Genomic DNA, 23,580 nt, shown 5'->3' on the forward strand with positions numbered 1-23,580 from the left:
TCCCTACTGAGTGAACATGGGAATATTCCCATTTCTTTTTAGCTTGTTTGTGTCGCACATACGGTGTGGGATCTATCTCTCTCAGTTTCAATCATACAAAGTTAAACATCTAGTGAGGAAAAGACGGAAGGAAAAGTTCCAAAGGTCTTTCTGTATCTTATGAGCTCTTTTAGAATGGAACATGCAGCACCTTTGGAGTTTCCTGTCTCTACATATGAAGTTAGGAGACTTCAGTGGAGTGATGATTAACTTTGAAATAGATGAGGTTAGGTGAGATAAATTCTTCTACCAAAGGAGAATTTTGCATTAAAAGAATTAGCATGAAAACAGTTATCCTAAATCTTTCTCAAGCAAGACCTGCCAAGCATCCAGTAATGGTGCTGAGGGGGAGCAGGTTTTGCTCAGCCATGAAAATCCTCACTGTCTTCAAATGCAGAAAAGACAGTCTGGCGTTATCCAAGCAGGGGAGCAATTGTGACAGTCAGGTAAAGAGTATGACCTGTGGCACCCTAAATGTGTGAAAAAGATTAACAAATCAGATGTTTTAATCTAGGGTTTCAATAAAGGAGAAGGGAAAAAGGATCATAATGACACTCACAGGTTAGTGTTGACATTATTTAAAGGTGTGTGTAAATAGGTGGGTCTATGGGTTCATACACAGGCCTTGCTTTTGGAATGTGTTTTACAAAGTAACATTTTCATTAAATTTTTAAATGTATGTGAAAGAGAAAAATGCACTGGTTGTGAACTACTTATTGAAAGTAAAACTTTGCAAATTGTATTCCCATGTTGCAAGGGAAGAGAAAAGGATGAATAAAGGTATTGCCAGAGAATTACACAACCTTGGGTGGATGTGTGGTTGGTGAAAAATTCTGAAGAATCTTCCTCTTGGCCCTGAGGCAGGAGAGGTGGCTGAAGGAGCTGGCTGTTGCTTGTACCCCAGCCAGGCAAAAAAATCACATTTTAAATGTCCCTGGAACAGCTCTAAGTTGTGTCTGCAGCTGAGCTGATTCCTTGATGTCTGGGACATACGGAATTAAAAGTATGGAATAAAACCCTATTTAGCACCTCATTCTGCTCTGTGCTAGACATAATAACATGGTAGGAGCAGATTTGATAATCTGCATATTTTATATCATATATTGGGTTTGTGCAGCCTTTGAGCACTGAAGAACTTGGTACAAGACAAATGTGTTATCTTCTTCATATGGAGCCTTCCTTCAATGCCCTGGCAAACTCCAGATGCCATAATTAAATATAGTGTCAGCCTATCTCAGTTAAGCAGAAATGCATCTAATTACTCCAGGATTGTCTTAGCCACTGTTATGCAACGAGTGAATGTCACATACTTTATTCCACTTGCAGTTTCATTTCTGTTTTGTCCAGCACTGTGCCAAGCTGAACTCTTGTTGCTTCAAAAAACCAGCTTGCACTCTAACAACAATCAACCTGAATATCTGCCAGTTTTGAATGAACATAAGTGGATAATTGAAGTTATTTGTGATAATTGCATAAGCTAAGCTTTTAATTTATTTTTATCCTTTATTTATAATTTCAGCTTTGATTGTGCTTTGCTGCACTTAGTGTGGCTGAGCATTGTCTGGCTGAGTTGCGGTGGAATTTGATAGTAGTCACAGAGCAGGCAGTTTTTGTATGGCATTTGTTGCAAGATTGGTATCTATCCTAAGCCACAAGCACTAGGAATTCGAATAGCAAGGCAACAGGCACCAAATAATTTTCAGCGCATCTTAATGACAGCAACAGCAATTTTAGTGCTAAAATTCCCTGGAAAATACCACACAGCTGAGGAGAACAATTTGGGGTATGAAATACACTGCCAGGCTTTCTGGAAAGAGGAGACCTTCTGTGTGTGTTTGTGTGTCCCCACCTCAAGGACTGAATCAGCCATACTGGCAGGCTGCTGTCCTTGCCCTGCTGGTGTGCTCCTGAGAGGAGCAAATATTCCTCCAAGGTCAGCATCAGTGTCTGATGCTCCTCTCTGTGTTACAGCAAACAGGTGCAAAGCTTTTTGTGATAAAACATTGAGATTGGGAGGCCTGTTTGCACCCTGGGGCATTCACTGCTGTCTGATGTGATACTGGGTTTGGGCATGGGAAATAAAAGTGAGGCTGAGGAACAACATCAAAATCTCTCCTGGCTTCTTTACCTTGTCTGCTAAATGAGCTGTGAAAGGAGCAAGCCCCAGAACTCTGAGGGAACTAAGGAGGACCTGCAGCAGAATTAGCACTATGCCAGAACATTACCTGAGCTCACTTAATGCTAATAAATCTTGTTCTCTCTCAAAACAGCCCCACCTTTTCAGAAATTTTCAAAGCACCTGCAGCCTTACAGATTTCCTGGAGAGGAAAACCCCTTTTTCACGTCTGAAATGAACCCCAGAATGGGGAAGTCACAGGAAGGTACCTGGGTAATGTCCTTAAAGTCCAGTGATCTATTGCTGATCCCACATGCACAGTGTAGGTTTCTCACAGGGAAGCCAGTGAGGAAAATTCCTCTGATGATGGAAACCCAATATCAATTCTCTCCTAGGAATACTTTCAACTGCTGAACTATGTTTAAATAGTTATCTGGTAGCACTTTAGGAAATATTTTTGGCATATTCACGGTTCAATTATTGTAAATTTTTATTGGAAATTAGACATGCAAATCAATAGTAAGGCTATTAAAATTGCACTGAATATTTCACCTGTAGAAGGGTAACCACGGGTAGTTGTAAGTATTTTCTGCACACAGAAAACTGGTGTTCCAGCACACAGAATGCTGCTGGTTTTTGGTTGGTAATGTACCAGAAACCTTGCTACAAGATGTGAAAGAAATAAGGTTTTAAAAACAGGCATAGGTTTTCCTTTCTTGTTATCTGCTGTTTTTCTTAACAGAGTTCATTACATTGATTAAGATAGAAATCTTGCTTAGAATTCCATATATAGGAGTCAGAGAGACAGACCTGCTAAAGTTACACAAATGATGATTATTATTTTTTCTTCCAAAACACATCTCAAATCAACATCAAAGTTATATTAATGTTTTTAGAAACCTCAAATAGATCTGATGCCATGGGAAATAATGCAAAAGTTGGTTAGGGTTCAGGGCTATTTTTTGCTGTTGGTTGAATGCATTTGATGCTAGAATATAAGAGCAGCCTACAGGTTTGTCTACACTTCTTTAATGACTGTGATATGCCAGTGGATTTTTTTAAAGAATTGTTATTAAATTTTCATTATTGAATAGAAACTATTTATGTTATGGACTTAGATGATACCAGTACTTAGCTGTTACTAGTTAAATTTAATTTGAGATATTTTCTATGCTTTTTTTTTGTGATTTGTAACTGTTTGGTTTTGAGAAGACCAATTTTGAGAAGCATTTCTGGTTTTATGTGTTGCACTTGGTTCATCTTAGAAAAATAGAAAGGAAACAATGAAATTTTTTTTGATATTTCATAGCTGAAAAGAGAGAAGGGCATAACTTCTGTCAGCAATCATGGATAAAGATTAGTAACCCCTCCACAGTTCAGGAGTTCAGAAACTGTTTCAAATTTGGTTATGCTTATGAATTTATTTAATCTAACTTCAAAATGGGATTCTAATGAAGGAAAATCATTGAGAAGTAATCTGAAACCCTTAAAAAGTGCATGAAAAGAGAAAATATCTCAGAAGCTAAAATAACTACCCTACCCTCTGGATGTTTGTCTGATGTTTTTTTCTTGAAATTGTTATTTGCAGCTTTTATTTTCACTTTTCTCACCATTTCTGTTCCTTTTCCCCTTATTTTTTGTTGCATTCTTGTGCCTCATCCATTCTGTTTCACCTTTCCTTTGCTCTATCTATAGCAACCTAACTTGAAAGAATTCATTTGTTAATATCAGTTCACTGAAATTATAAAACCATTTGTCAAGGAAATTACCTTGTTAGGTAACTTGAGAGATAGCTCAGTGATTTATTTTTTAAAAAAATTACTGTGAGGTAACAAACATTTGTTTTTCATCTCTCAGCTTTTTCTATGTTATTTATAACATCAGTACCACTGAATATGCAAAACATTGAGCTTATGTTTTGGTGAGATTTTTCTGATTATGTTATTTGTTCATCTTCTGCTTCAGGCCCTGTTTTTGTCCATGTTGCATTGTGATATTCTGGGTCAGGCATTTCATCTTTCTCGTGTTTATGTGTGTTGGGAAAGTTCTAAGGATTAGTTCCTTAACTGGTGGAACCTCAATTGAGCTGTGCCTTAGAACATTATAATTGCTTTATCTAAAGATTGTGTGCTGCACTTGACCTGCCTGGTTATGTGCACAGAGGCACTTTTCCATATTTAGGGCTAAATTCCCCTAAAAACACCCTCGAATGGTGTTAGTGTACCAATTCTCACTCTGCACTCATAATTCATTCCATGTTAGTGCATGCAGATAACTCACAATTCCCTGCAGGATAACCACAGCTTGGGAAGCATTTACTTGCTCCAGCAAGGATTTGAGAGCATGGTTACTCAAATGAAAATATATTGGAATTTCTATTAAGAATGTCATTATAAACTATTAAGCTAAAATTGTTAATCATGCTAATGTTGAGAACTCATTTGTAGATAACTGCTCAGTTATTAAAATATTTTAAAGGGATCTTTTTCCTTCCATATAAAAAAGTTGCGCTATTACATGTGGTTTTTATGTTTTTGCCTGCAGAGTGTTAAGGAATTTCTTCCATTGTGCTTTATCCCTTTAGGGACCTCTTAAAAAAAAAATCCAACCAATTCCCCACCGCCCCCCACATCAAAACACAACAAAACCCCATGAAACATTTGCATTCAATTTCTTCATTCTGATATAATTTGTGTATATCCACTAATATGTCATTTTGTGGAGTTGGACTTATTATTGGCTTTCCTTTTCTGTAGCTCTCCCAGATTTCTTATAGTTTCCTTTATAATGGTGTTGAGATACTTAAAGCAAACTGTGATTAAGGACTGACACATAGAAAGTGCAGCACATGCTTGTATTTTTTTCATTTCATGTACCAAAAGATTAATTTTTTAATTTAGTTTTGTGAGGGCAAAGCACAGAATGTGCTTACGTATTTGTTTCTACAGCTTCAAGGAAAAATTCCTGTCAGTAGACACTTTGCTTCTTTGTCATTGAGTTTCTTGTAGAGAATGTTGCTGAAATGTACATTAAAAAAAAGTAACAACTGAAATCTTAATGAATAATTCAATGAAATAAAATGCAGTACTTTTCATTTCTGAGCTGCTCTTGTTACCAGATGTTTCTACTATTGTCCATCTTATGCTTCTCTAGTTATTTCTTATATGTGGGGATAAATCTTAGTTTAAATTTATTTCACTGAGGCAAAAATGTAATTGAAACACATTGGGATCAATACAAACTATATAAGAAGCCATGAATTATTTTTCTGGCCCGCTAGGTACTGATATCTAATATCACTGGTATCTCATGAAATACTATAATAATTTTTCTTTTGATGATTAAGTAAGTATTTCAGCACAAAAAGAAAAACATTGTTTCCTTTTCCGTGTATTCTTTTCTGTATGAAGAATTTTTTGATCCTTTCACTTTTTTTCTCAAACTCATCAGTCGTGAACTTTTGTATCAGGTGAGCACAGAGTAGCAATACACCTATGCCTTTATAATAAAGGAAAATAAAGGTAATGCATTGAATTAGAGTAGTTATTTTACATGAAAGGCTTTTTTCATGTTTGAAAAATGAGGGCTGTATTTGTAAAATCCTTTCAGCAGGTCACTAGCATGCTGATTAAAGATGGGCTTCTGAGAATGTTCAAATGTGTACGGATTTATTTCAGCTGCTATAAGGCTTCCCCTTCAGAGGAGAAAATTTGTGTTATTTCCCTTTTTATATTCTAAAGACAAAGATTTGTGGCTCAAATGAAGGTTCATTAATGTTTCACATTGAAGGTCTGTTCTTGGTACTATTCAGATTGTACAGGAGCAGTGGGAACAACAACACAAGTTCACAGTTCCATTTGAAACGTTTTCCCCTGGATTCCCCTCCTGCAGCAGGTTGGGATGCATTGTTATTTTTGGGTTCTTTCGCCCCTGTACGTAGCAAGGTGAACTCAGACATTTTGCCAGTTCAGTTCTGGTTTGATTTGCCCAGTGTTGGACCCAGCTTAGTTCCAGTTTGGGTCAAATTGGTTAGCTGTGACCTGCTGGGTTCTCGTGGGACAGGATGTTTAAAGCTGGAGCCAGCCAAATGTCAGGGAGCTACTCCCAGCTCAGGGCTCTGGGAAGGTGACCTCTGCTTCTCTGTATCAGCTGAGGCATCAGGAGTATTTCCAGCTTTTAACTGTATGTTTGAGGTTGTGATTCTGCACCAAAGAAAAGTCTGGAGAGCCTCCCCATGGGGTGTGTAGGGAGGGGGCAGGAGCCTGGCAGAAGCCCCAGGATTTTTGGGGCTGGTGCTGGATGCGGGAGACGGGATGGAGCAGAGGGAGATGGGATATGGAGCAGAGGGAGATGGGATATGGAGCAGAGGGAGATGGGACGGAGTAGAGGGAGATGGGATATGGAGCAGGGGAGAAGGGATGGGGCAGGGGGAGATGGGATGGATCCAGGAGGAAATGGGATGGGGCAGCTGAGGGCGAGCTGGAACAGGGGGAGATGGGATGGGACAGCTGGGAATGGGGATGGAGCCATGGAGGAGATGGGATGGGGCAGCTGGGGGTGAGATGGGGCAGGGGGGAGATGGGATGGAGCAGCAGAGCAAGGCTGGGACTCGCTGCTCCTCCGCAGACCTGACGAGCACAAACCCTCCCTGCAGCCACTGGGGCTCTGCTCAAACTGTCAGCATTCTGCTCAACCCTTTGTTCTGCATTGGCAACCAGAAATATTTTTCTTGGTTCAGTTTCCATTATAGCTCAAACTGTATAGCAATCAATACGAATTCTGATTTCGTTTTGATTTATATCCAAGACTTGATAAATGTGCAAACTGCTATGAAAAGGGAGAAAAAAATGTGTGCATGGCTGCCCGATCTGCGTATTGTTAATGAGAGTCTGGACCTTGCTTTGTGATGTAAAATATGTGAAAACATCCATGTGTACCAGTGTCTGGTGGAGCAAAGAAAATAAAAGACACAGAGTATTCTTTGTTATTCTTTGTTTGATTTTGCCTTGTACATATATGAATGTTCAGGTAGATTAAATAAAAACTAGGAGGAGTTTCTTCCATGGTTAAAATACTCTGAAGTATAAAGAATGCTGAGTAAAACCTTAGAAAGGGTATAATGTCAATCCCCAACAGAATCTGCAGCAAACCCCTTTATGAATTAAATGGTTCAGGTAGCTATGTTTTGGTGCAACCATGCTTTTTCCTATCAGATGATAATGGTGAGGAAAAATAACTACTACAAGGAGTTCTGGATATTGTTAAGAGGGCAAAAATACTACTGAATTGCTGCCACTCAGTACATGTTAGTTCTGTAATTGCAGAAAAATCTTGTGATAATGTATCACGTTAAGGTAGTATTTCAGCCTGCTCAGTAAACAAACCTAGTCTGTATTTTTCTTATCATTTATAGTTGATGTGTAATTTAGAAATTCATTTTTTTGTCAGTTTCTTGAAATCAAGTGCATTATTGGGGAATTCCTCCTATTTACTGTTAAGGAAGATTTGAAAAGGGCTCCTATGTGCAAAATAAAGTCCATGTGAAATCAACTTTATTTTTTTTCTCTCAAAAATAATTTCAGACTGGGAGATACAAAAAGCTGAGCACTGGTGAAAAAAGAGACTTTTTCATCTCTGTATTTATTAATAGGTGAGCAGGTTTTAGAGTTCTGTACCACCATCAGTGGGTACTGAGGGTTTAAAAAACTTGGTCCTGTATTTCTTTTTAAAAAATTGAATTATTTATTTCTATTGAGTAAAGTATGAGAGCAGATGAATTGCACAGTGCTCAAACAATCTTCATTTTTATACTGGGTTGTAAAGTTGTTTTCTATTGTTTAAAAAACACGTTATTTTTTTTTTCAGCGTCTTGTTGAAGCTGCAGAAGATGCTTACCTGAAACATGAATTTGATGCTGACTTACAGGTAGGAAATAATTACTTTCTTGAATGTTTATCATCAGAGTATAACTAATGGTTTATACAACAGCTTGCTTGAAGAAAGCCAAGCATGCGAGTAATAAGAGGATGCTGATTACAGAAAATGGAGTTAATGAATTCTGGCTCAGTATTTTGACACGTTACTCACTTAGTGCTCGTGTGATGGGACACCAAGCAGGTGGCTTTTACTCTTTCAGAGATTTCATTTAAATTCCCTTGCATATCTGTCGAGATCACATTTTAAACCCAGCAATTAACCTCGTGTTGTGTCGCTGCTGGTGAGGAGCTGCTCTGCAGAGAGTCGAGTTTGCAGATGGGGTGGGACCCACAGGGATGGGATTAGCTTGGCCTTGGTTTGTGCAAGTGGTTTGTGCTTGGATCTGTGTCTGGAGCAGACACTGGTTTTTCTTTCCTAGGAGCCCTTAGAGCTGCACCACTGCTGTGTGTTCCCGTTAGGAATAAGACCGGAGGGAGCAGCACTGTGGCAGCTCACAGCTAAAAATGGCTAAAACAAAAGCCTTTTCCTGAATAAGACACATAATTAAAAAAAAAAAAGAAAAAGAAAAAGGTTGATTTTAGAAACCGAGTAATTTAACCTGACATTAAAAGTTTAACAGAAAGTCTTACTCAATGCTTAGGTGAGTAAATACCTCCTTACCTTTAATTGAATTCCTAGATCCATGAATGACGTGTTAGGTGGAGTTTTGCCTACTTTGCCTCTACCTAGTTTTAATTATAAAACCTTCTGTGAATATTTGCCATAAGTCTATTTAAATTTTGGGCCTGAAGAGTTAAAGGAAACAGAGACTTTTTCCACAGACATTTTTCCATACATGAATCTAAGAAATCAGCTGATCTTTTCGGATTTGTTTTTAAATTTTGCCATGGTTATTTCCAGTAATCACAAACCACTTTATTTTAATGAAAATATGATACAAATTACTGATTTCTGTGCAGAAAGGAAAAAAATAGTAGAGTCAACTTATCAGAACCAAGCATAAAAAATTGAGTTTAGAAGGCTGTGATACTGAGTTCTGCCAGCCCCGGCTCAAGTGAGGATAAAATGAGCCCACTGAAAATGATCATTCACATTATTGTATATTTGAGGAGTGCTGAGTTCTCTATTCAAATGCTTTAGAGTTCTATTATACTCCAGCCTTGCGGAGGTGTGCTGCGTTTCATTTTGTTGAACTTTAAGCCTTGGAGAAATTGGAACCATTGTCTGAAAAAATCAGAAACACACTTTATAGAAGATGTTTTAGAGGGCTGCAGTAAATGCTTCTTCATTGCAGGACAGTTCTCACTTTGACAAAGTCCTTCATTTGCGGGGCTCTGGTGATATTAACACTTTCAGGAAGCCAGTTAAAAGCCATTTGTGTCAGCAGCATTAACAGGACAATCAAATCTTTGTGTGGAGCTCTGTTGTTTATTACTGTCACGGTCCATTAAAGCTAATCAATTGTTAATCTTGGTCTCAGCGACCCCTTTGCAACCCTTCCTGGGTGATTGTTGTTCTTTATCAAAAATCTCATAATACCATCTGCTCAATAGAAAGTAATGGCCAGGATGATTTGATAGTGTACATTCACGTGGAAGGGGACAGAAGGCTTATATAATGTACAGTGTATACAATTCTGCTATCAAAGAGGAATTTCTTGGCATTTGTATTGCTTTGGCCGATGTGTGGAAGACAGGATTAAATGCTTTGAATTAGTGATATGTGATACAGCACCAGCCTGTGCTCTTTGTGCTCAGATACTCTGGAAGTTCAGAGAGCAAATAAAGAAAGTGGTTTTCTTGCTTTGGAGAATGACAATAAAGAGGGTAACATCTTCTGCTAGGAGATGTTCAACTAAAAAAAAAAATTTGTAATTATTGTTAACTGAAACTTGACCTCCTCATCTTTTACTAGCTCTGTGCTTGTGAGTGTGTTTTGTAAGATGTGAACTGCCTTGCTATGGTTCACAGAAACACTGTGGTGGATTTGCTCTTCTGTGTCCTGAGGACAGCATAGATAATAATGTTTTAGTACATAAAAATGATGGAAGGGAGAAATAAAATAATATTAATATTTTTATTGACTGTAGAAGAGTCAAGTTAAAGAAAGTAATAGTAATAGCAAGTTAAAGAAAATAATAACTGTAAGGGTTCACCTTTTAGACTGCTGGTATTCTCTTCAGCAATGCTGAAATTGTATTACTTGGTTGGACTAAACCTGATCCCTTCTGGGCATTTTTCTTAGTAACATTATTAGTTTTGTCCTTAGTTATTCCATAAGTATTCTAATCAATACACTGTAATTCTGTGTAATGGTCTAAGCACTCAACTATCTATCCCTGGACTGAATCTATTGGCACCACTGACCTTGTAGTTATAAACACAAATAAAATTCCCAGAGAATTGAAAGAAATAAATCAAAATGGGTGATGTGATGTTTAACTCATCAGCATTATACATTGCATGTTTGAGTAATGGCCAAACTATGAATCAGTGAGAGCAGACCTTAAAGATTTACCTTGCAATACTTAGGGCTTGGGAGATTCTTTTTTTTTTTCTATTAGGGATGTGAGGTTATAAGGAAATAACCCTCTAAATGCTACTTATATTTGAGTCGCAGTCCAGGGTTTTCTTACCTTGTGGGTATGGGTGCAAGTCGTTCTGTTTATTAAATATTATTTTCAAGTTTATAAGTGGAATTTCTTTAGTCATGCCTAATGCATTTGGGGATGTAAAATAAGTTACCATTTGTATTACTGCAGCAAGTTGCCCTGTCACAATATATTCACAGGTGCAAAGAATTGCTTCCTTTATATGGGAATGTCTCTGTTCTCACCTTTGTTTAAAATGAAGCCATTCCCCTGATTTTGTCACTTTCACATAATGGAAAACCCCCCAGCATAGAGGCCAACTGCCATTCCCATATACCCAGCAAGAGGACAAGAGTATTGGCTGTTGCAGGTTTTGGAGTGGTTCTACAATCATCCTTTAGTTTCCTTGGCTTAGCTGTTTGCTAAGAGAGAAAAGAATTTGGAGAAAGATAATGAAGAGGGTATCATCTTCTGCTAGGAGATGAGCTATTAAAAAAAAATCCAGGTGTTTTGTAATTATTGGTAATTGAAATTTGGCCTCTTGATCTTTCACCACCTCTGTGCTTGGGGGTGTTTCCTAAGCTGTGAAGTGCCTTGTTGTGGTTCACAGAAACCCTGGGGGGTTTGGTGCTCAGAACCCTGGAAGAGGCTCTGAAGTGGAAAACTCTTCCCTGGAGCTGCCACGTACCTAAGAATTTGTTGCATATGCAGCTGATACAACCACATGGGTGGGAGAAGAGAGCCTCTGAACCTCGCTTCATCAAACCACTGCAAACTGGACTTTTGAAGGGTGAGAATGCACCAAGGTGACAGAAAGCTGCTGCCATGGGTGGTGAGGCACCCTGAGCCTGCAGCCACAGGCTGGGGTGGCTGCTGAGCCCTTGGCTCACTGTGTCACCTGTGTCACCTTAACTGGGCTCTGTGCACACAAACCTGCGCAGAGCCAGGGCAGGATCCCTCAGGCAGGGCTGGGCTCTTTCTGGGTTCCCATGATCTCAGGAGGGGGGTGCTCAGCAGTGGGGCTGGTGCTGGGCTTTACTCAGTGCAGCAGTAATAATAACTTGTGCTTTGTTTCTTACCAACAAACAAAAAACCCCATTAATTTTAGAAGAAAGATTTATAATTTAGTTCCTACCCAGTTTTTGTACTTCTGACCCCAGTGACAGGAGGAAGTCAGATAAAATTTTGTCATAACTACTTGTTCATTTGCTGACTGATTTCACTACAAATACACATCTGCAGGGTAGTTCTTTTATTTTCTGTGTGTTAATTAAGTTCATTAGTTCATTTGCTTTACATTCCTACCGAGTTTTCTCTGCATGTGTGCGATGTGGTGATAAAAAAGCAAGGTTATTTCTTTCTGCTAGAATCAAAGCTGGTGCACAGTCGATGCACCGGAATTACCAGATTTTGTGTTTCTGATTGTTGTAGTTTTACTTCCTGCATAAGATAGGAGAGATTCAAGTGCCAATGTGTTAAGGTGGTTGACCTTATTTCAGTTTTATGCCTGAAGACTAGAAGAGGATTAATCAAATGGTTTTTAGGAAAAGATTAGTTTCTTTTAAGAATACTCTTAATTTAGTGGGATAAAAAAGGAATACTGGTATAAGGCTGTTTTTCATTATTCGTTTTTCTAAGATCTATAACATATGGCTGAGCCTTAAGGAAAAGGTTTGCAAAACTATACCAGAGTTAGGTACCTGTCTGCCAGATTTTGCTGTCTGTTAACTCCAAATTGCATTTCATGTCCTTGAAAAATCACATCTTTACTCTCAGACTGTGTGTGTTGGCTACATAAAAAACCTTGTGAAATCAGCAGATGGAGAGTTAAGGGGTTTCCATTGGTTTACACATGTGAACAATGCACTTTTTTATACACAAAAAAAAAAAAGACCTTAAATGTTTAGGAGAAAGCACAAATAGTAAAGGAGGGCTGAGGAACACAATTAGTCCAGTTCGTGTGGTTTACAGCTTCTGGATCTAATCTTCCAGCTGTTAATATTACTCAATAGTTTATTGTTTAAGAGAAGCTGCCTGACTTTTTCTAATTTTGCAATTTAACTGTTAAATACAGAGCCTAAATAAAATAAAATAAGATATATAGATATAAAATCATAACCTAAATTGATGCTACTTCAAAAAATTCTGACCTAAATGTTTATTTAGTATAATGATGCCAGGCAAAAATGTATAAAGATAGATTATTAAATGTTTAGGGATTTAATCAACATTTAAACAAATAGATGACAATTACATTGATATAAGGTACTGAAAAATACCAGGACAAAAAATAGAGAACAGCTATTCCACATAATGTTTTGAAACTCCTGTTATAACACATGCATTACTTTTATGTTAGTACTTCAGACAAGTCTGTGTATTTATTATCTCACTAATATTGCATGAGGCATATGATAACTAGATTTGCAGTCTATTAATATTTTTCTGGCTGTTAGAATAATGTCCACTAGTCTGAAGTAAGCTCTTGAAGGGTCCTGGGCGTCCACAATGGGAAAGGGAAGCCCGTTGGACTTCATGCACTTGTAACCAGCAATTGAAATGACTTTTTGAAAAGTGCATTTAAAATAGCAGTGCCACATCTGAAGTTTGACATACTTCATGTATTATTTATTCAAGCTGCATATTTTCTAAGTCAGAATTCAGCCTGTTTAAACTCCAAGCCTGGAAACAGCCTAAATTCCTTTTTAGACTGCGAAACGTTTTGCAGGCCCAGGTGCTCTCAGCTCTGTTTGGGTGGGATGTGGACACTGCAGCTGGAGCTCCCAAGAAGGCGAGAGGAGGAAGAGATCCCTGGGAGCTCACACAAATCTGAGCTGTAAACTTCTGCACAGCTCCTGCACGAGTAGCTGCAGAGCGCTGCAGTTTATTCACCTGTAAAATCTGGAGCTCTCTCCCCAGGTGCCTGAGCCAGGATCTGCTCTCAAGGGGTTCATCTCCATCTCACTCTGACTCTCAGGCTCTCTGGTTTTGTCCATCCAGGAGGCATAGTTTGGATACAGCTAGGATGCAAAATGCTGCCAGGACCTGCAGAGGCGTGGTTCTTATTCTGAATAGTTTGAATTTTTCCATACTGATCAAAAGATTAGGGAGATTAAGGAAAGGCAGTAAGCACAGAATTCAGAATGCCCTTAAAAACTGACTGCATCACCAAAGGCCCAAGCTCTTAAGAATTGCAGTGCAGTTTAAAGGCTAAAAGGAAGGAAAAAGTGCACAGAAATGTGAGTGCCTTGTGAGCTAATGAACTACAAGGCCCAGCAAGCCACACTTAAATCATAAAAGCATCTCTTAGAGTTTTTATTTGGTGTTAGTTTTTCCTTTGGTATTTTTTGTTTCATAAAATGCTTCAAGTTTTTTTCTGAAAGAGATAAAAGGTTTCTCTTTGCAGTTTTTCGTTTTGTATTATTCTTATTGATTTCGGTGAGCTCAAATTAAAGACTTCCCAACTGCTCTAATACTGCAACAAATTGACTTTGAGATTTTTAGCCCTTTCAGTGGAGAGCCTTTTAGCTTGTCTACTCTTTCCTATTTATTTGTTGAGGTTGCCAAGAGGAAAACTGAAATGGCTATGAAACTATTGGGGGGAAAAAATTTAAAAAAATTCAAAAATGCAGCAGAATTCATGCACAAAGTAATCTTCAGAGGAAGATTTCCACTTGGCCTTCACTCTGCATGCATGTCATGGATTAAGTGTCAGAAAGGGAGTACAGAGAAAGAGGGGCCATGCACCTTTTTGGTTATTTTAATTTCAGAGCTTTTATGTTTTCTGACTCTGTGGCAAGTGAAGAGCAAAAGAGAAACAAGGTTCTGTGAAGCCAGGCTAGCATTATTTTAGCTCATCTCCTAACAATAAATGGCTTCATTTTTTTTTGCATTTTGGAGTTTTGTAGTTTGGGGGTTTTTGAGCACTGAGGGAATATTTTGGATGTTTTAAGACAATAATGATCAATGGATAATTTCTATTACTTTCCTTCCTTCCACATATTTGTCTTGCTAAGAACTATGTTCTCTTACTACAAACAGATCAAATGTAAATAACTAGAGTGATTTTATTTTTGTTTGCTCATAACTTCTGTTGACAAGGAGTGACTTTGAGCACAGAAGAGCAGAGTTTAACTCTGTCTCAGAAGCAGAGATGCAGGAGAGGTGATTTTTCAGCAATTTTGTAATTTTGGTATGGTTCTGCAGTATATAAGGGGCCCATCCAAGAAGAGCAGTAATTCTCTGCCTGTCTGGTTCAATAGCTGTCCTGTATGCTCAGGGCTTGACAGCAGAGGAACTGACAGCTCTGGCTGGCTTTGTTACTGCAAATAATGTTCTCTGCTTCTGAGGAAGTCTGGCACAGATTTCTGGAGGTTGGTTCTTCTCACTTCACCTACAGGACTTGTCCTCTTGGCACCCTTAAGCCAAAAGTAGTTGCCAGACATTTCTGGGTTTACTCTTGCCAGCCTCTCCCATAATAGCAGTCTCTAACTGGTGTGTGAGGTGTGCACTGAAGAACACTCCATAAATTCAGCTCTACCCATCAAATATGGACTCAGTGCTTTTGCCTCGTGATACCTGCTGTAAATAATTACAGAAATCTGAAACCTGGAGTTGCCAAAGAACTGCATGACTGGGTTGATAATGCTGTTTTCCTGAGATTTGACCTTTTATATTTATGTGGTCCTTTGTTATGTTTGCTTGCTACCAGCAATGAGAAGGAAATAACTTTATCATCCCATGAGCATTTTCAAAATTTCAAGTTCTCTGATTAAATATTGAGACACCCCAAAGGTTTTCCTGAGCAAGAGAAACTTCTGCTTTGGAGCAGCTCATAATCACATAGGTGGGGCTCTCAGGATATGAGCAACCTGTTCCAGTTGCTTCTCCAGTGAATATTAAATTATTTGTATTATGTGAAACAATTCAGCAGAAGGGTTAGTGAGGCACTCAGCTCAGAAAAGCCTGATGGATGGGGCAGTTGTTTTGGATCTCAGAGGCTCTAGCCTGAGTGTCTCTCCTACTTCATTCAGAGGACAGCTTTGAACAGCAGCACAGATATTTTCCTCTCTGGCACAATTCTGCAAAAAAGAAATGTGTTTTCCAAAACTAAGAAGATTAGCAGGTCACATCTAGCAGCACCAACAAGAGGGAACAGAAAGTATTTGCATGCAGATAGTACCTGTACAGTTTTTCCTTTCCCATTCTCAGGTCATTAAGTATCTCCAGACTGGGTTTTTAATGCTCTTTGTGTGCATCTTGTAAGTATTACAGACATGTTTAAAAGAACTAAAAGCTTAGATTCTTGCATATTCACACAAACTCATGGGTTTTATAAATAAAACTGAAAATCTATTTAGAATAGTGATAAAACAATTTGCTGTTTGCAACACAGAATTCTTTCATTTATTGTTTTTGCAAGGCAGTTCTTTAACTTATTCCAATAGAACAGAGGAATGAACCAGCATTGTTCAGATAAGGGGATAATGATGTACCAGAAGAAACCAGTCACATGAGAACAGATAAGTTCATTTTCTAACAGGTAATAGGGAGAAAAAGAAAAAGGAGAGAGACAGTATGAAATGAACATTTAGCAGAAAATCAATAACAGTACTTAATCCTTAAAATTAGAGTGAAATTTGTCATATCAAACAGGGAGTGAGGGTCAACTTGCAAGAACTTTACCTGAGACTCCAAAACAATTTACTCTCAAAATGCCCAGGATTCCTTCTAAGATTGTCCAAACCAGAATAGATTCAGGCAATGTTTTTGCCTTCCCACCCAGTCAGAGCAGTGTGCACCAGCTGGAGCAGTTGGAGGCTTTCCTGCATTTCAAACAGCCTGGCCTTTGGGAAGAGGTGATCCCACCCCAGGCCCTGCCCAGGGATGTACCTGGGGGCAAAACAGATTAAACAAGGCAAACTTTGTTTTGTGGAAGGAAGGATGTGGAGGATGCAGAGGAAAGCAGAAACTGTGCAGAAAAAGGTTAAGTGTCAGAAGACTGTGAAGTGAAGGGAAGAAGTCTGGGGAAGTAGAAATACCTAAATAATGTGTAAAGGCAAAGCTGTTAAGTGTTAATATCCAAGTGTTTCAAGAGTACTGACAGTAATCTTTTTGCAAGTCTCTCTAAGAGCCATTACCTTTGCCTACAGTGAGGCTAAAATGGAGAAACTATTTTCAACTGCTTTAAAAAAAACCTTTGGAGAGAACAGAAGAGTAGGTAACATTCAAATAAAGTTTTAAAACAGGTTTCAGGGAAGTCAGGCAAAACAAGTATGCACTGGCAGTGAGGGAGAAACGCTGCATAGATGACGAAAAAGATCACAATGTTATTGATAAACATGCACTCCTTGAGATTGCTGTAAACCTTAGAGAACTTGGTTTATCGTTGTCAGAGCAGACAGATATGATGTGTTTAATAACGTGGCTCTCGTGGATGTTTATGGGCCTATCAATTCCCAATTCTAACTAACCAAGAAAGCAGCTAAAGAGCCAGAAAAATGACATACAAGGTGAAGTTAGAGTTGCCAGTGCTTAATGTTTGGCATATTGGTGATAACAAACAGGAATTTGACATTGAAATTCACTTCATAGGAAGCAGTTTTTTGTCTTTTGTTCAGATTTGTGGCCTTGAAAATACTGGACATCCCTCTTGCACAGAAAAAAAGAAAAAAAAAGCTTGTCATTTCCTGAAAATGCTTTTTAATTAGCTTTTAGCTTTGTGCTTCAGACAAGGGCAGCAGAGCTCTGAGCCCTGCACCTGTGCCCTGCCCTCAGCACCGTTAAGAGCAGGGTTCACACTGGGAGCCGCACTTACTCCTACATTCCCAGTCCTGTCAAGGTCTCTGAGAATGTTTTAAGAAAATGACTTTCCTTGGTTTAAGTGATGCCAAAGGCAAGTGACAGATCTGAGGAGTTTGATCCTATCAAGACTGGTTTTGAAAAATGCTGCTCTGGCTTAGCTTTCCTTTATCCGTGGGTATTCAGTGCATATCTGACAGCACAGGGAGGAGGTGATGTACAGGGATTGTTGTTTTCTGATTTGGTAAGTCTTCTACAAAGGCACACTCAGCCTCTCATCAAAGCTATGTGTCTGAAATGTGTGTTCTGCCAGGATCATGTGTTTTCTGAGTTCCCTAGAAAGTCTTATTTTAAAAAAATATACTTGAAACCTCTATTTAATTCTGTGTGTACTTGTACTTCTAGCAGAAACTAAATGCAGGTACAGAATGTTGAAAGTGCAAGATGCTGAGGTGATTAGGGGAACAGGCAGAGCTGGAGTTAATGCTTTTATTTATAAGGCTCATTGGTCAATGATACTGAGCTCTCCTCCAGGAAAAAAAAAAAGATCCTTAATTCACTCTTACAAAATTCAATGCCCTATTGTTCTCACTTTTCTGAAGTCACTGTTTATAACATTGCTCTCCTCTCCCCTCTGAGGAATAATATAATTTATTGGAGCAGTTCATTCATAGTCTATGTGATATCTATCTTTTGGGACAGAGATACCTTTTGCATGATGTACACACTGTTAACTTCAAACTCTTCCTGTTTGCTTTATGTGCAAGGGTTCATAATCAGGAATATTTATGCATCCTGGTACCCAGTTGTGCTGTGCTGGCTGTTTTCTGCTCTTCATAGAAAATTAAACTTTTTTTCTTTTTGGCTCACACCTACCTGAAAAGCAAAAGATTTGAGAATATTACCCAATGGATTTATGATTACTAGGCAGATAGCCAGTAATAAGCAGTGATATCTGATACTACAGCCCAGACATTCTCTGCTTTTTTCCACCTTTTTCCTATTATCTCTAGGTTTAATAAACTATAAATGGGAGACATAAATGGCAGACCATCTTTTCTCTTTTTGTGCCTTTTTTTTTCTTTGGAGGTGCTTGGTGATGAGATTAATTTAAGGGTCATATATTCTTCCAGCCTAGTATTTAGGAATAGGCAAATTATTGAAAAGGGTGGAAGTGATCTAGGATTATTCATTTTTGTGGGAGAGCAGCTTTTTTTGCTACACAACAATCATTTTAAATGGAAATAACAGTATTATAGATAGAGATTTAATGAATATATATGAGAAAGGCACGATAGGAGCCACTAAGCAGTTCAGGGCTCTAGATGAGGTCACGTTTCTGACTTGTGTAGTATGAAAGTGAGTAAATCTTAGATGATCATAGTAGAAATATTTCCTGGGTATTGTACATACTGCTTATTGTAGGAAAAAAATTATTTTCTTGCCTCTGGCTTAGAAGAAAGATATTGAGTGAAAACCAGCTGCATTTGTACCTTAATGTTTCCAGTGCGTGTATCGTGTCTTTGTTTCTGGATCTCACAAAGTTGCTGACTGTGAAATTAAAATACCAAGCTCATTATTTCAGTCTTGAAATATAACTTGCTTTAGACTTATGCTTTTGTCTCTAATTGTAGTGTCCATGTGTTGAGCTTCGTTAACTTGAAACAGAAGGAGCCCCACTTTTGTGTTAAAGTTAATTAAACCTGGTAATGGTTATTGTCTGAAAATTTTCTGGGTTCAAGTAGGTTATTTTGCCTCTGTCTCTATTTTCATGCATCATTTCATCAGTTGTGGTTTGTCAATCCATAATATACAGGATTTGCCTGGACTCAGTGGACTATGGGGATTTTTAATCATAAAAATACTCTTGCATGTTTAATTAATGCATAGTTGGAAGCTTCTTCTTGTGAAATAGTCACTGGTGACTTTTAAACTCAGATGGAAAAAAAATGGAAAAACAAAAGCAATTATTTTTCCATGGATAATAGGTGACAGCACAGCCCACAATAGATTGATGTCAAGGGCTACAGTTAATGACTTTCAGGTCTTTTTAATATAAAAACTGAAGATTTCAAAATTTTACAAACCTATGGTGTGTAAAACCTTCAGACTTAAAAATGCAGCCTTCTGAGCTGTACTCCACATGGATGTGTGGCCATGGCTGAGAGGATGAATTAAATAGGCACATTTAAATGCATGTATAGTTTAGTATTTGTGCTTTAATAATTTTGTTCAGAGTTCTGCAATTCAGCCTGAAGTATAATGCATGATGTGCACATCTTTGTCACTGGTTTTGTGGGTTATGCTTTGTGGGAGATGTACTCCTTAAAAAATATCCTAAAACACCTCCTAGTAAAAGACCATGCCTAAGATCAGACCATGAGTTTTGCTCAACAAAGCTCGATGATTAAGTGCATGAAATAAAAGATTGGAAGATGCACTTGCCTATGGGAAAAGCTTGAGAAAAAAGTGATGGTCTTTTCCTTGAAAAATCATGTACACCAGGTTTAAATAAGTGTTTTGTTTGTGATTCATTAAAAAAGAAAAAGAAGAACATTTAAATAACAGTAATTTTATTTAATATCACTTTTCGTGCATTTTAGATTTCAGATTTAAACATCAACTGCTTAGCTAAAACTTTCAGACTATTTAATTAAGTTGTAAAAAAACCCAACTATTTTAAATCTTATTCTGTGTCCAGTTAGCTTTTTGAAATGAGGAGCATGTGTTCAGAGAAATATTGCTGTGCTTCCAAAAGGTGCCAATCAGAGATATTAATGAAAGGTTTAATGGATATTCTGTGCTGTGTGAAGCTGCTGCTGACAAAGTCAGCTCAAAAACTTTCAGCATCATGTGCAAACCAGAATTCTGCAGCAAAGAAGAGATGGGTAGGGGGGCATGTGCTGTGTTGGAATGGACCATAGAGGTTTTGGATATAGGGTTGGCAAAGGCCCAGCTGGTTGACAGCAAGCTGAGGAGATTTGGTGCAATTTTTATGGCATGTGGAAGCTTATGTAGGAGTTGTGATTATTTTTATTTTTTTGACAGGGTGTATGAAATTGTGAAAATGGTCTGGACAGAGGCCCTCTGAGGTTATGAAAAGCTGTGGGAAGTTTTGGAGGCTGTGAGGTCTTTCCAAGCTGTTCTGCCCAGCCCAGTGCGCCTGCTGCCCTTGCACAATGCAAATCCAACACTGCCTTTTGAAAATTTCCCTCATTTTCACAGAAATTCCCATACATGCAAATATCTAGTGAGGAAGCTCCCTGAAACTGAAATTATTATTTTTCTCCTAGGAAGACCTAAATTTCCAGGCTTTTTAAACTACATGTCAAATGTCAATAATATGAAAAGGCATAAAAAGGAGGTGAAATACAAAACGGTATTGTTATGAGAAATTATTCAATTTCTGTATCCTCTCCCCTTCCCTACTCTGCAGATTTTATGGGACCTACATTCACTGGGATCTATTACAGGTTATAGAATGAGAAGTCTCTTAAAGATTAATTGAAATTCAGAGAATAAGAATGTGTAGCATGTACTACAAAACCTCTTGAATCAGAAAATAGTTTTTCATTTTTGATCTAAGTTCTGCACTGAACTCCTTAATATAGCAGCCCACAATTAACCCCATAGATAAGTGAAATTAATTTTTTTTTAAGTGTTATTCCTTGATAAATACTTTGCTGTGAATTTCTTCCAAATAATTCCCAGTCCTTCACCTTTCTACACTCAGGCAGCACCAGCACTCCTCTTGAGCAGGGGTTGCTGGGCTTGTGGAGCAATGGAACAAGACAGATTTTCATCTTATCTTCCCGTTTTCCCTCTGTGTGCGAGAAGACAAAACTGAGAGGTGGGATTGTTCTCAAGGTCAGTTTGGGTGGATGCAGTTTTATTTCAGCTGGGTGACTCACCTGTGTACGCCAGGAGAGCCCCTGGTGTGCCGAGATAAATCAGGGGAGAGCCAGGGGGAGATACCAGAGGTTTGGGATACACAGCTGCCTTATTTGCTGCCTTGCCCTCACTCTTCAGGCTGCAGCTCAGCTCCTCTTTGGCTGATAAAGCATTTCTGCAGTGACAAATCCTCCTCAGAGCCGAGGATGTGCCTGATGGTTTCATCACTCCTGCCATGGTTGCTGCGTCCCGGGAGCGCTGAGCCGTGTGCAGGAACCTCTGCTCCAGGCTCCAGATTAGCCCTGACACTGACTGGTGAACTGGGGAGTGTTGCCTTCAGCCCGTGTGCGAGGGAGCTCCAGAAGGACAGTATAAAATCTGTTTTTACTGATTTGGACTTTCCAGTGCCATAAACAGTGACATCATTGTATATACACACAAATATATAATGATGAATACAGCAAATGCAGTCTTGCACATTGGCTGGAAAATACATGCTCCAGGCCCAGATTTAATAGGAACTTTCATATTCCATTCTTGGAATATAAAGCCAGCGTTTTTGTCTATTTTGACTTTTGCATTAATAAAATGAGGTCAGGAAATCTGTTAAAGTTTATCTTTAAAAATGTTTTCAACCCAGTCACCTTGTTTTAAAAATCATTTCCGTTTGTTATCTGCGCATTTAAGTAGATTGTGTTTCCTCGTGATTGAGTCTCTGAAGGAAAGCACTAACAGATTCCTGTAATTGATTATACTTTAATGATACATAATGGCAAGTTCTGGTTTCCATTATTGTTACCCTACATGCTGAACTGTAACTGCTGAGATACCAGAATGTATATTGATACACAATTGATTTAGTAACACTTTACTGGTTGAAATGTCTTACATTAACTGAAACCAAGTCTCCACCACTTCAGGAGAAGTGGCCATTCACACATCCAGGGCAGGCTCTGTACAAACCTGCAGATGGTCAAAGGACAGCACTGCTGGGGAGCACTGCCATCACTCCTCTGGGTTTCACGGGCGATTGCACGTGGGAGCTGGCTGTTCTTACTTTGCCATGTTTTGCTAATTACATTCTTTACTTTTTGCTTGTCCTTTTTCAACAAGTGATCCACTGCTTCTCCCTCCCAGTGCCACCCCTGCAAACCCTCAATGGTGAATAAGGTGGTTGATGATCTGAAGGTGTTGCTTATCTTCCTGATTGGTATTACCAAATACCACATGTGTGCCTGCATGTGATGGCGTGTGCACTGGTATTACCAAATTATTTATGGTTGTCCCCTGATGGTATAAATCTCCTCCCTTGTGTTTGGGTGGGAAACTCGAGAGCAGGGATTGCTGTGTGTGCCTGCATGTGATGGCGTGTGCAGTGCAAGGGCAGTGAGCACAGCTGAGTGCTGATCTGTGGCTCACACTCCCTCTCTTTGCTCACACCAACAAATGGTGCAGTTCTGTTCCCACTCAGCTGCACTGTAGCCCCTGGACATTTGGCCTGTCCTAACAGAAAGGTCACAGGGAAGTTCTGGTGAGTGATCCAGCACACAGAGCTGGCCTACGTGGGAAAAACAAATTTTGAAAAGCTAATTTGAATGTTACATTTTGAAGGTGCTGCAAAAAGCCATGGAGCTGTTTTCTTCTTAATAATTACAGAATATGGAAAATTAATAGCTATAACATTATGATGATGTAAAATTGGTGATGTATCTTCAAAACACTGGATAGAATCACACAGTGCAGTCAGATAAGATACTGACTGAGGCTTTGCTTTTGCCTTGATTTTTAATTTTCTTTACTGAGAAGAGGATGGTACTGAAAGCTTGCAATTCTGGCAAGTTGTGCCAACAAATCTCACTTATTGTGTTGCAAGTCCTTTCAGCAACTATATTATCAAAGTCCTTTATTTTCCAGGAATTTAAATTTAAGCTTTCTCATAGCATAGACCATATTAAGCCAGTGACTATTCTTAACCAAAATTCAGGGGAAAAAAAGAACTTGTAAAACTGCTGTTTGGCTTGGTGAATGTCAGTGTCATACAGAATCAAAATACTTTCCCCAAATCTGAAATAATTTTGTATTTCAGTTTTTAAAATGAAATTTTAGCTTTAAATTTTGCTTTAAATTCTGAAAACTAAAAGTCACTTCTGAAGTAAATGGACACTTGGGTAAGTTGAGCTCAAATGCAATGAACTTGCCACCACTC

General features: G+C 38.6%; 1 protein-coding gene across 1 annotated transcript in view; it reads left to right on the forward strand.

Moving 5' to 3' along the window:
• CACNA2D3 (calcium voltage-gated channel auxiliary subunit alpha2delta 3) overlaps positions 1–23,580 on the forward strand; it is a 385,100-nt gene that overhangs the window by 112,600 nt on the left and 248,920 nt on the right. Inside the window, exon 4 of the mRNA XM_031058245.1 lies at positions 8,021–8,080. Within this exon, the coding sequence (XP_030914105.1) occupies positions 8,021–8,080 (60 nt within the window). The remainder of the gene's footprint in view (positions 1–8,020; positions 8,081–23,580) is intronic.

This window comes from Geospiza fortis, unplaced genomic scaffold, assembly GCF_000277835.1.
Source record: "Geospiza fortis unplaced genomic scaffold, GeoFor_1.0 scaffold78, whole genome shotgun sequence".
NCBI lineage: Eukaryota > Metazoa > Chordata > Aves > Passeriformes > Thraupidae > Geospiza > Geospiza fortis.